This window comes from Sceloporus undulatus, chromosome 5, assembly GCF_019175285.1.
Source record: "Sceloporus undulatus isolate JIND9_A2432 ecotype Alabama chromosome 5, SceUnd_v1.1, whole genome shotgun sequence".
Taxonomy (NCBI): Eukaryota; Metazoa; Chordata; class Lepidosauria; order Squamata; family Phrynosomatidae; genus Sceloporus; species Sceloporus undulatus.
This window is the reverse complement of record NC_056526.1, coordinates 88,037,483-88,050,728: the sequence shown is the minus strand read 5'-3', so window position 1 is coordinate 88,050,728 and position 13,246 is coordinate 88,037,483. Positions and strand designations below refer to the sequence as shown.

The 13,246-nt window shown below is 39.5% G+C and overlaps 1 protein-coding gene across 1 annotated transcript in view; it reads left to right on the top strand.

Annotated features, from left to right (window-relative positions):
• The first annotated feature begins 1,006 nt into the window (after positions 1-1,006).
• Positions 1,007-13,246, top strand: part of CACNA2D1 (calcium voltage-gated channel auxiliary subunit alpha2delta 1) — a 577,268-nt gene continuing 565,028 nt past the window's right edge. Inside the window, 1 exon segment of the mRNA XM_042466637.1 lies at positions 1,007-1,393. Within this exon segment, the coding sequence (XP_042322571.1) occupies positions 1,272-1,393 (122 nt within the window). The 5' untranslated portion in view covers positions 1,007-1,271.

The window sequence follows — 13,246 nt, the reverse complement described above, 5'->3', positions numbered from 1 at the left end:
GTCTTCTGGGAGGAATTTGCTGCAACCTTGGCTGTCTCCAACCGCCCAGAGGACCTTTTCGGCTATAGCTCCCAGATTATGGAACGGCCTGGACGATATCTGCCATATTACCACGTTAAACAGCTTTAAAAAGGCTGTTAAGACGGATCTCTTCCGGCAACCCTTTCTTGAATAGATACCAGGCCACCAAAAGAAAACTTAACTCGATGACCTGAGATTTGTCTATAGCCACTGTTATTTTGTTATTATTGTTACAGTTTTAAGCAAGTCTTAAATTGTAAATGGTTTAATTGTATTTTAAGAGGGGGAGGGCTTGGAGGTTACATTATGATGATGATGCTTATTATAGTTTATTTCTATAGAGCTGTAAATGGAATATATATTTTAATATTGTACGCCTCCCCGATTGTGCTCCGCAGAGGGGTGGGATAAAAATAATTTTATTATTATTATTAGTAGTAGTACTGAAATATGAAAACGATGAGGTTAGAATAAATAACGACAAACGACTGAGGCATGTTTATTTTTATACTCGGGTGGGAAGTCAGAAATGTGGGATGCCGATATGGAATTCAAGAAGACAGATTATGAATGCAATATTTGATGTATTGCTTTTTAAAAGGAAAAGAAAGAATATACTGTATATATATTTTATATAAAATTGAACAAGGGCATCACTCCAGAAGGAGGTCTTGTGTGGGGCTGAAGAGGAGGAGAAGGGTGGCCAGACTAAGCTGGGAGGAGGGGGGCTCCTTTGCAAGCCCCAAAGGCCTCAAGGGGAAGAGGGTTTTCCCCTCCACAAAGAAGCCAGTTGCCTCAGGGAAGCTGGGGGCTCCCAAACTAGGAAAGCCTTTGGAGGGGGAAGGCATAACAAAGCCCCAAGTTTGGGGAGGCTCCTTCCCTCGCCTTGTATGGCTTTTCATCCCTCCCCTTCCCGCCCATTTGGGAGTTGGCTGCTTCTTTCTCCATCCCTCCTCCTCCTTTTCCTCCTCCTCTTTCTCTTTTCTCTCCTTCTCTCTTGCCCAGTCTCCCCCTTTATTATATTTTTGGCGGGCCCACCCTTCCTCCTCCTCCTCCTCCTCTCCCTTCAAAAGGAATAAATAAAGCAGGGAGGGTGCCCAGACTGAGCCAAGCAGCCCTGGCGAGTGGCTGGGCTTTTCCACCACCACCTCCTCCTCCTCCAGCTGCCTGTGGCTCTTCTTCCCTTGGAGCCTCCCTTCTCTCTCCATTTATTCTTAGTGTTATTTTTAAACTTTTGAAGCCCTTCCAGGATGATGATGATGATGATGGCTCCTGACTCCTGGCGATGGCTCTTCTTCCTCAGCCTGGCCCTTTCCCAGGGCTTGGTGGTGGTCCCCATCTCGGCCGAGGGGCCCTTCCCTTCAGCCAACACGTAAGTCTTCTTGCCTGAGAAGGGAAGGATGGAAGGAAGGAAGGAAGGAAGGAAGGAAGGATGGATGGATGGGGGAGAAGGAAAAGGGGGACCCAGCTTGGAGGAGGAGGAGGAGGGGGAGAAGCCATGAAAACTGGACACCAGATTGTGGGGGGACTGAAAGGGAGAGGGATATGTGTGTTGGGGGGGGTAAGAAAAAAAGTAGGGGTTGGTAGTAGTTTTTGGGTGCTCTGAAAAGGGGGTTTCTAATGAAAAGCATAGGCTCCTACAGATGGAAGGAGACCTCCCAAGGCCATCTAGTCTGACCCTCTTCTGCATTGAAGGGACTCACAATCAAAGCATCCCCCTTGACAGATGGCCATTGGAACAGACCCCTTTTTGCCATGCAGGAACTCACAATCGAAGTACACTTGACAGATGGCTATTGGAAGACACCCGAAGGGCCATCCAGTCCGACCCCCTTCTGTCCTGCAGGAACTCTGTTGAAGCATCCCCCTACCAGATGGCTATTGGAAGAGACCCTAAGGGTCATCTAGTCCAACCTTATTCTGCCATGGAGGAACTCTCAATCAAAGCACCCCCGACAGATGGCCATCCAGCCTCTGTTTCAAGACCTCCAAAGAAGGAGACTCCACCACTCTCCCAGGGATATAGATATACTCCTATTGATTCAGCCTAGGCTTCATAGAATCCTAGAGTTGGAAGAGACCATAAGGGCCACCCAGTCCAACCTTCTTCTGCCATGCAGGAACTCACAATCGAAGCATACCCACAGATGGCTATCCAGCCTCTGTTTAAAAACCTCTAAGGAAGGAGACTCCACCACTCTCCAAGGGAGCCTCTTCCCTCCTCAAACAACAGCTCTTCTTCCCCTTAGGAAGTTCTCTTCCTGTCACTTGAATCCATTTTGCCCCTTTTGCCTTACTCTTTTGATTGGCAAGCTGCTTTGTGTCCCATTTTTTTTTTTGGGGGGGGGAAAGCAATAATAATAATAATAATAATAATAATGATATTGATAATACAGTAATACAGTTGGTACTCCTTACTCACCGATTTTTTAATCCAAGGATTCAAGCATCCACAGCTTAAAAAAGAATATAAATTCCAAATAGCAAACCTTGATTTTTCCATGTTGTATAAGGGACACCATTGTGCTCTGCCATTATATTTAATGGGACTTGAACATCCATGGATTTTGTTATCCACGGGCGCATCCTGGAACCCAAACCCCAGCGGATAACAAGGTCCCACTGTAATAATAATAATAATAGTAATCATAATGATGATTGTGATTATGATGATGATGATAATAAGAGCCCAGTAGTTTGTTGCGACACCAAAGCTCTCTGACAGATCAGCCTGACTCTCCTCCAGGCTCCAAAAAGCCAGAATTCCATAACATTGAGCCATGGAGATTAAACCGGGATTGAACGGCATTCCTTCTGCAGTGTAGATGTGGCCCTAGCCTTGAGAATTTGAGAGCAGCTCAAAATAGACTTTTCCCAGCCACCCTTTCAGCTGTGCTCAGAGAGGAAAGTTTCCAGTTACATCCCCCACCCCTGTGCCTTGGATGGCTATTTTAGCCCAACCGAGATTTGCTTTTCTTTTTGTATTAAAAAAGAAGAGAATGGTTGTTTTCAACACACACACAACACAACACACACTTGTTTGGGTCTCTCTTTCTCTAATCCTTACCCCCCCCCCCCCCCCCCAGGCCTTGAAGACTGTTTCCCCAAAGTCACAGCCCTCCTTCCATTAGATCCTAATCCATCCTCTGCTCATTGCGACCTGGATGCTTTCCAGCAGGAATGTTTTGACAGGTCCAGGGTTTGTTTTACATGTCTCTGTGTGTCATGCTTCCACGCATGTGCAAAAACCAGAGCTGTGGGTGGGTTGTTTGCTTTTTTTAAAAACTGTGCTAAAAAATCTATATAAGGTATCTGAGCATCTTAAAGGTAGCGTCCCGTTACACGGCTAGACAGTGTGCAGTTTTAAGGCAGAACGCTGCTAATTTTGTGCCAGGGATTTGCTTTCCCAGACTGGTTTTGCCCAAATGGAAGACGGCAGCAGACACTTATTAGCATAAAACTTGCCCACAGCAAGGCAGGCTTCACATCATTCATATATATATATATATATATATATATATTAATAATCATATAATTTATTTATATTCCATCTTTTCCCGAGGGAATCAAGGCGGATTACAACACAAATGCAACCATAAAATATAAGAATAAAAATTCAGAATTATAAACAATCCCATATCCCAGCAATAAATAAAAATGAAGGCAATAATAATTATTATAATAATAATGGCAGCAGCTCAGTGTTTGAGTCTTGACTAGGGACAGGGAGAGAGAGAGGGAGTTAATGCAACTATAAATAAGAATATTTATTGTTTGAGATTGGCTCTTCGATCTAGGTAGGATAAATAAGAATATTCGTTGCTTGAGAACCACTTGGGTTCTTATCAGGCAATGGTTATCATTCAGCATCTCCATGTGAAAAGCTTGCTGTGGAGACATTTTGCATAAGACTGAATAAAACCTACCAACCGCAGCTTGTTTGACAGGGATGACTACCAAATGTACTCAGTTCAGTTGGTGCAGAAAGGAAGACATCCCAAGGATTGTCGCTGGCTTGGTTTGCCGATTGGCTAGTTAGCTATTCCAATTAGATTTCAATTCTTGGTGTTTCCGTTTCTCTTTAAGCTCAGCTGGGTGGCCCTCATGGCTGGAAGGAGAAAGTTAAACTGCTTGGAATAGATTGCCTTTTTAGAAGGGTTAGAGAGAGCCTGACTAGTTGGCACTTCACCATTTACCTAATTTCCTTAAGTTGGAGTTAGAGTTCACTCTTTGCCATTCTGGGGTAAAAGCAAGACTTATTCCCTGCAAGCTGTAATAACAGAATTCCCTATGATTTATTTAACCAAACAAAATGGTTTATTTTTTCCCCCTTACATTTAAGTGTCTTGTCATTTTCTGTTGGGTGCCTGACACTTTCATTTTGGTCATCTAGTGTAAAGAAACATGGAACATGAACAAAATGAATAGGAGCCTAAGCCAGGATAAAAACCACCATTGTTTGCAACTTGTATTTGTGAGTAGAGGCACCGTCGGATAGCCGGCACAATTAGGGTTAGATTTACAAGACACAGGACTGAGAATGTGTGTTGTAGCAAAAAGGCTTAGAGTACAATTGTTTCTCTTAATGGAAAAACCCTGCTATACTTTTCTATCCACTACATGTGATAACCTTTACAAGACCGTGCTTTAGGACTGTTGCTTCTTTTTAAAGCCACACTCAGTTTTCCAATTAGGGACTAAGCCACAAGGATAGCTGGTTGACATCTGTCTTTTTAATTTTAATTTTTTTAAAGCAGTTTTTTTTAATTCAGTGTGTTAGATTGATCTATAAATACTACCAGGATTTTTGTTAACCCTTGCTGTACAATCAAATATAACCAAATTAAAGGTAGATATGAATGAGAAGAAAAATGAGGCGGCCAATTAGTTTATCCAGGCAAAATCTCGTGAGCAGCTGGGGGATGACTGGTTCCAAGGAATATTTCCTGTAATTAAATTTCAGAGAAAGACAGGGGGCCCCTGGCTTCTTTTTAATAATCCTATCATGAAAACAGATTCCATTTATTTAGTCTTCTGTCTTTCAAAATACCTTCTACTATAATAAAGTGTAGAGATGTTGACTGAGGAGGGAAAGAAAAATACATATATAGTAAAACAGCATTTTGGAAATGAACACTTTTGAATTCTAACTTCTGTGCCTAATGTGAATGAGTGAATATTTTTTTAAAAAATGTTTTTTTAATGTCTACAAAGATGTATTCAGGCTTGTTTTAGAGAAAACACAGATATTGTCAACACCAATTTGATTAAAATGGCTGGAATTGGGCTGTTTCAATCCTAGTCCTTTGGCCAGTGTGAGTCGACTACCATTTTTGTCACACATGGCATAGCACTCTTTTGTTTCTGTGTGGACAGCTCTGCTTAGTGTGAACTTGTCTGTTGCTAAATGATGTGTAAGATAAACTTTGAGATGCTGCATGTGTAACTGATGATAAATCGTTCTATTCAAGAGCCTTAAGTGTGTTAGGAAACAGGACAGTTGGCTTTTATTTCGTAAAAATGATTTTGACATGGGAAGGAAGGTACTTTCTACTAATTGCAGAAGGATATTTTGCTCAGAAACAAAGAAGATACTTTGCTTTTTAAAATTAATTGGAATGTTTTGTCCACATATATATATATATATGACTGAATTATTCCAATTGCATTGCTAATTGTGTTTTTCAGTGTACTTCCTCATGTTGTTAAACCACCAAATGGGTGTTTTGTCTTGCATTTAAGTAAGTGAATTGAAAATAAGCCCAAGGCATTTCTTGTTACTTCAAATTTTCAGGATCTATTCAAAAGAAGCAAAATTGGACTGCCCCTTTTGGAGATAGGTAGGTCCTTGTCCACATTAATAAGAAATCCTTGGTTTAAAAAAAGAGAATATAGACTTGGAAGCATTTTGTTATCCAGAATAATTTTATCCTAGGAATCAAAAATATTTCAGACTTTGCATTATCTTTTCACGAGTGATTAAATTGTTGCACATTTGTGCCTTTTAAAGTGTTTTGTCTGGTGGCGTAATTGTTTATGGTGGCGGTTAATCATGGACAAGTGCCTTTATGAAAACTGAAGAGGCAAAATATATATTTTTCACTTGGCTGTATAGTGTCACCTCATGGTTTTCCCCATCACCTATGTTAAATGCCGCTTGTAGTTGTAATACACATCATAAGAAAAGTAAGAATTATTGGTAAAATATGACCACTCAAGAAGGTACAATTGGGTGCATATCATGTGTAGATCTTTTTTGTTTTTGGCCATCTGTTCTGTCAGGAGCCTTGTTGCTTTGTATGTGTGTTATGTGGAAATGTTTAGATGTGTTGACTGAGCACTATGCTTATTTTAGAGAACTGACAAAGAAGAGGTGAATACTGGAATATTTACATCATCCTTTATGCTCTTGGCTCTATATCACTTCCTGAGAGTTGCTTAATTTAATATTGTAAAAATATTTAATATCACAAAGTTTGGTCACTGACATGATTTTGGACTGAAATGCATCCTTACCAATGAGAAGAAATGCATCTAGAAGCATCATATTCCTTTCGTTGGTAACCAAGTGGCTGAGAATTTCTCAACTCCAAGTTTCACTAAAAAGAAATGAGGTTGCTAAGTTCTCTTGCTAGCACTTGATTTGTATATTTTATTATATTAAGGATTTAGCAGCCAGAAAATATTAAACTGTAGACCTGCACCCCTTTTCTTCTTTGAAATAATGGAATTGACTTGCTTGCCTTTAATCAGACAAACACTTGCTTTTGGTTACTAAAGCACTGGAAAAATCTTTGCGAACTCTGATAAAATGTTGCATGATCAGTGAGCAAAAACAAGAAACATAATATAAACTGGAATTAAAAATGGTTCAGTAAAATATTCTAATTTAGGGTTGCCATATGTTAATTCCCTAGATTTTGTTAGTTATTATGCAAATATGTTAATTATGTAAACCAAGTAGATTGCTGGGAAAGGGTTAAATATATACTCCCTCCCTAATTGCTTTCTTATTCTGAATCACCTTTCAGGGTTCTGTTACAGAAAGGAAACCAGTTTGTATTTGAACTGTCCAAAAGGAAATTAAAAACTAACAGTTATATCAAAAGAAGTCTAAGGCTGTAATATTGTATACACTTTTCTGGGAGTAAGACTTATTGAACACATTGGATTTCACTTTGGAAAAAACATACAATTAGCATTCTGTTACTCCATTAGAGTAACTCACATTTCACCTGTATCCTTCATCCTTTCTGATGTCCTTATGCATGAAAAGTCCACATTATAATCCTCATTGTATATAGATTGGTATCGCCCTCCCTCCCCAATAACTCTTAATGTTAAGAGAAAAGAAGTGGAAGATATCATGTTGCCAGTTAACTGAGTAACCCAGAAGAGAAGTCTCTCTGGAAACCATAGAGTTATTCTTTCTTTAAGAGAAAATGATCAAGTTTGTATTTTAGTTTATTTTCTGTAAAATGGAGACAACGGCATGACTTGCTCTAGGATATGGGTAGAATGAGAAAAGTTTGAGGTTAATACCATAATCACTTATGCTCCTAGAAGGGCAGGTTGGGAGCTTGTGTGGCACAAAGATCAGTTACAAAGTTACAGGCTGTATTCACTGTTTACAATCAAACCTGTTGCAGCTTTAACTCTGTATGGCAGAAATGTAGCAGATGCTGTAAAGACAGGCAAAGGCTGGAGTGAGAGAATCCATAGTTTCGAGGGTTGACATGATATGGACATTTAGGGCTTTGCTGGGTCAAAAGTGCAATGTGCATGTGGCTGCATGCAGCTCAGTAGAAGATGCAGCTTCTGCATGTAATGGGACTTTGGCTCAGACTGGGGATGATTTTGAGAAGTAGTGATTGAGCAGCACTGAACTCTGCTGTGTGTATGTGTGTTTCTTTTGGTCTCAAATCCAAACTGGCCAAGGCCAGACAGTGGTCAGGTAATACAGTATTAATTTCTATTGGACAACTTGAAGCTATTGTATGGTTTTAGGAGAATACAGGCAAATTGTGGAGAGGTAGCTGCAGGTTAATGGCTGGATAGGCACTGGGGAAGGACCCCACATCTGGCTCACTCATCATAGTATTTGGGGTGGTTTGGTTAAGGAAAAAAGAGGAAATAAAGCACTAGAACAGAAGAATATAAAACTATGCATGGTATGAGGCAAGATGATAGGAAGATTGTTTCCCCTCCAACAGAATACAGTCAGCCCTTCTTATACACGGATTTCTTATACAAGGATTCAAGCATCCACAGTTTGAAAATTATATATAAATTTCAAATATCAAACCTTGATTTTTTTTATAAGGGACACCATTTTGCTATGTCATTATATTTAATGGGACTTGAGCATCCACGGATTTTGTTACCCATGGGGGATCTTGGAACCAAACCCCAGTGTATTACAAGGGTTCACTGTACTAGATGTGAGGTTTATTCAATAAATCTGAATAGTCAGTGATTCAGGACCGAAGAAAGGAAGTCACTCATCACACCAAATTGTGGAATTTGCTACTATATGGCATAGTGAAAAACCACCAAACTAGATGACTTTAAAAATAAGACAGATTGGCGGAAGATGGTTGGTAGTCAGGGTAGCTATCTACTACTTCCACAGCGAGGGCTAACATGGTTCAGTGGTTTGAATATTGGACTAGAACTCCGGGAGATCAGGTTTTCAATCCCAGTTTGCCTTGGGCAAGTCACCCTCTCTTAGGCTAAGGGGAAGGCAATAGGAAACCTCTGGAAACCCTACGATGTGGTTGTCATATGTTGGAGTCAACCTGAAGGCATACAAAAACATCACTTCACGTTGAAAGACAACTGTATGAGTGTGCAATGCCAATTGCTGGGGAACAACAGCAGAGAGGGTTTAGATAGGCTGATGTACAGCCTCTGTCTCCTTTTTGCGATATAGATATAGCTATAATAATATATTTTATTTACTTTGGCATTAGTGCTATATGCTAAATGTTAACATTAATGGAAAAAAAATATTATAGGTTATGAAGTAAGCCCTGAATCAAGAATTCACTGTCTGCTACTATCTTTTTGAATTTTTGGTAACTAGACTCATAGAGATTTCATTTTTCTGGCCAAGCAATGGCTATAACATAACAACCCTTCTTCTGATGCTCTGTCTAACAAAACAGTTGGCCTTCCTTATCCATGGATTTTTTTAATCCATGGATTCAAGCATCCATGGCTTGAAAATGTTTTGAAAAATGAGTAGAAATTCCAAATAGCAAATGTTGGTTTTCAATTTTATATGAGGGACACTATTTTGCTATGTCATTGTATTTAATGGGACCTGAGCATCAATGGATTTTGTTATCCACAGGGGTTCCTGGAACCAAACCCCAGCAGATAACATTGTCCCATTGTATTCTTTACTGGCTAAAAGATAAAGTCCTTTTTGGCTGGTCAGTAAACCACTCTAAAATAGGAATAGGCAAGAATAAAAAAGTCATCTTCCTTTCCTAAGTAGATTACATGACAATAGAGCCTGGTATTTTTTTTATGATAACTGTAACTGGCCATGTTGGCTGAGGAATTCTGGGAGCAGTAGTCCAAAATGTAATTTTCCAAGGCAGTCATTAAAGTAAATTCTCTGTAAATGAGGAGCTCAAACAGGGTGTTCAGTATCCAGTAACTAGGCATAGAGATACTGAAGTCGCAACCCACTCTTTGTAAATTGACCTTTGATGGAGCCTGGCATTTTGGGTAAAAGTGCTGCCTTCCATTGATTGATCACAAGGAATTCCTGTTGAAACTGGTGAATTATGCTTTCTTTCTGCCTGGGTTTTCTTCTCATTATAACATGGTGATCTATCAGGGTTACAGAAAGCCTTGTATCTTCTATTAATTACACAGGAGTTATTTCAACAAGCATGGGGTAGTATTCATGTACGCACGATAATGCTCTACAGGGGCATGAATAAAGTGCTTCAGGCAGAGAAAATGATTTTATGGGGACAGTGGAGATGTGAGAAAAAATGCCATTTCCCTCACAGCCTTATATGTTGCGTGTGTGCAATGAGAGTGATGCTAACAGGTTCATAAGCCAGATGGCAGGGCTTGGCCATCCATGACTGTCCAGATGTTGTTGGATTGCTGCTTCCATGATCTTGTACTGACTCATTGATGTTGCAGTCTGACAACATCATGACGGCTATACAATTCCCAACCCAGTCTTATAGAAATCTTGCAGGAATCCTGCACTTGTTTTGCATGTGGATGCTTTCCCAAGAAATGGATTTCGACCATGCTCTTTTAGTCTTTACTCAAATTCTTTATTGCCTTGGTCATTGCTACATGTTGCTCTAAGAAGCATTTTTGGTGAGGCTGCAAAACCTTGAAATGGAAAGTTTAAATTGATTCAAGGACTAATATCAATGTTTAAAATTTAATCTATGGCTTTATTGTTTTGTATGCATTGTTGTCTTGTATGGACTCAATATTATATAGTGAAAAGGTTGAATGAGTTACATGAATCGTCACCTGTTGAATATGAGTAGATGGCAATACATGTGAGAACTTTAGTCAGCCTCTTAAATTTGCCCAGCTGAAGTAAAGCAATTGCTTGAATACTTAAAAAGTACCTTGATGGTTTTACCAAGGAATTTGTTACCTGTCTAAAACCTTACTAAAAGAGCTACTCTGTGAAAATGACTACTAATGTAGTGCTTTGAGTTGGTTGGTATTTCCTTGACTATTTCAGGTGATTCTGGGTATGGACTCCAGAATGGGGAAGTAGGTATTAGACCTGAAGATTTTTTCTTTTCTCTAGATAGTGGTAGCTGAAGATTGTTGTCCTGAGACTTCCATAAAGTAGACCAAAGCTATCATCAAGCCTAAACTGGTTAATGTTTCCATAAGGTAGACCAAAGCTTTCATCAAGCCTAAACTGGTTAACGTTTCCAATCATGGCATAGGAGAAACTCACCTATTTCTCCCATTTATTGGTCCATGTGAAGCAGAGGATTTTCTTAACAAAACTCTAAAATTCAGTAATTTACTGCATGACAGAAAAACTTTTTAGTCAGTGCAGATGTGCCCTAAGACTCCTTTACCTTGTTAGGAGTTTGTTCCTTGAGCAAAAATTGTAGGATGTTAACTGATAGTGAGAATAAGGCCAGATTTAAAAAATTCCTGCTGTGCCACTGCCACCCTGCATCACTATCAGGGTCATTCTGCCTTTTTCATTTCATTAACCAACCCATTCTACAATTGACAATTTCATTTGCAAATGATAATTTCACCCTTAAACCCAATCATTAGTACAACAGACAAACCTATATATTGCCAAAATGGAAAGCTAATAGCATTTTGTTCAATGCAACCAACAGAGTGACTTCTGATTATCAAGAAGCATGACACCATAGAGGGTCCTCAATGTAATGCAACTTTTACCCAGAGACAATTACTGTTATAACTGAGTAGAAGCATTTTGTTTTACAGACACTAAAGTTCGAGCCCCTTTCCTCAAACCAGGTATGTGTATATACCTTTAGCTTTGCCCAATGTAAAGAATATACCTATACCTGGTTTGAGGAAAGGGACTTGAACTTTAATCTACTCTGTGCATAGATATCACTTAGGTAGATTATCCTCACACTTTAAAAGCTATAGGAATTTACTGCTCAAGTGAATGGCACAAGCTTCTGTTCTGGAATATTTTACTTTGCTATCCTTTTCCTGTTAACCAACAGAAATCTTTGGATTAGGCTACATCCTTGTTCCAGAGACAGGAGGAACATTCAGGAGCTGGATTATTTCTTGCTTCTTGAACAATTTTCACTATTTATTTACAAGGATTGTAATGAGTTTATAAAAGAGATTGACATTATATGGTATCTACAAATCAGTGAGCCTTGGCAGTTAATTACAGTAATCCTTTTGTCTGGTTTTGAAGCAGCACATGAAGTATGCTTGGAACAAATGCTTATAAATATTGTTAAAAGCGATACCATTTTTCTAATAACTATCCCATCACCAGCACACTTTGTGCAGTCAACATCTTTCTGATGAATATCAGCTGAAACTATTTACAAATTTTCCAAATATTGATTTGGACTGTTTTCCTAAGAAAGATTTAGTGTGTGAAAAATAGCTGTTCTGACAAATGAATGTTTAAGGAGTGATCCCTCATTATGCATATGGATCTAAGGAGGCTGGCAAGACCTCACAAATGTACAGGTTTCCCCCACCTATTGGTGCCTTGCTTTCTGATGCCTCGCTCTTTTAGCCCTTACAAATTACAGTCAAGTTCCATTAATTCAGCCGGGGTCCCACTCTTTCATCAGTTCTTCTTGTCTGTGTGGCTCACTTGTGACCACTGATGCACACCTTTGTGTGTGTATCTACACACACACACACACACACACACACACACAGTGTTAATTTAGTTTTTGTGTGCATTCAAAAGTGATATATAGTGTGTTGTTTATGTTTTTAGTAGCCAAAATGCATTTGCAAGCTAAAAAAGGGTCACACTGGCTAGAGAGGATCTGTCATTGCCCTCAACCCCATATAGAAAAAATTGACCAATTCTGGTCCAAAGCTTGATACTACTTAGTAGCATTTGTCCTAGCCACTTGACTACTCTTTGGCTACCAAAAGAAAGCAGTAGACAGATCTGTTCTAGAGGTACACCTGATTTCATCTGAGATAATAATGTGTGGTTATAGCTGAAAAGAGGATAGGGCACAGGATGGAACAAGAGTTTTATAAGTAAATCCCTGTTGTTGGAGCTAGGGTTTCTAAAACTGAGGGGGAATGAACACCTTTGCTGGTGATTCCAGATACTATCACTTGGTTCTTTTTCTCATTTGATTAAAATTTTTCTCAAGGGCATGACTATCCAGGGTTCTCTTCTCTAGAGAGGATAAAAGGTTTGTTTGTTTCTGACTGTATTCACCAAATACTACTTCAGAGTCGCCTTTTATTCATTGCCGGAGAACATGGCCTAGCCGTGATTTTTCCTGAGCATGTGTGTATATCTGTGTGGGAAGTCTGATTCATCTGCCTCATATACACAGCACAAGCTTTTTATAGAACAAGTGAAATGGTGCTGTCATACCTGCTTCTTTCCAAAAGATGATTGGAGGCCTGGGGAATTAGGAGTGTAAATCCTAGCAGTCTATTCAGTGGTTGTAGGCAGATTGCAAAAGTAAGCCTAATTGCACTTAAACTTACCAAGGAGTCAGCA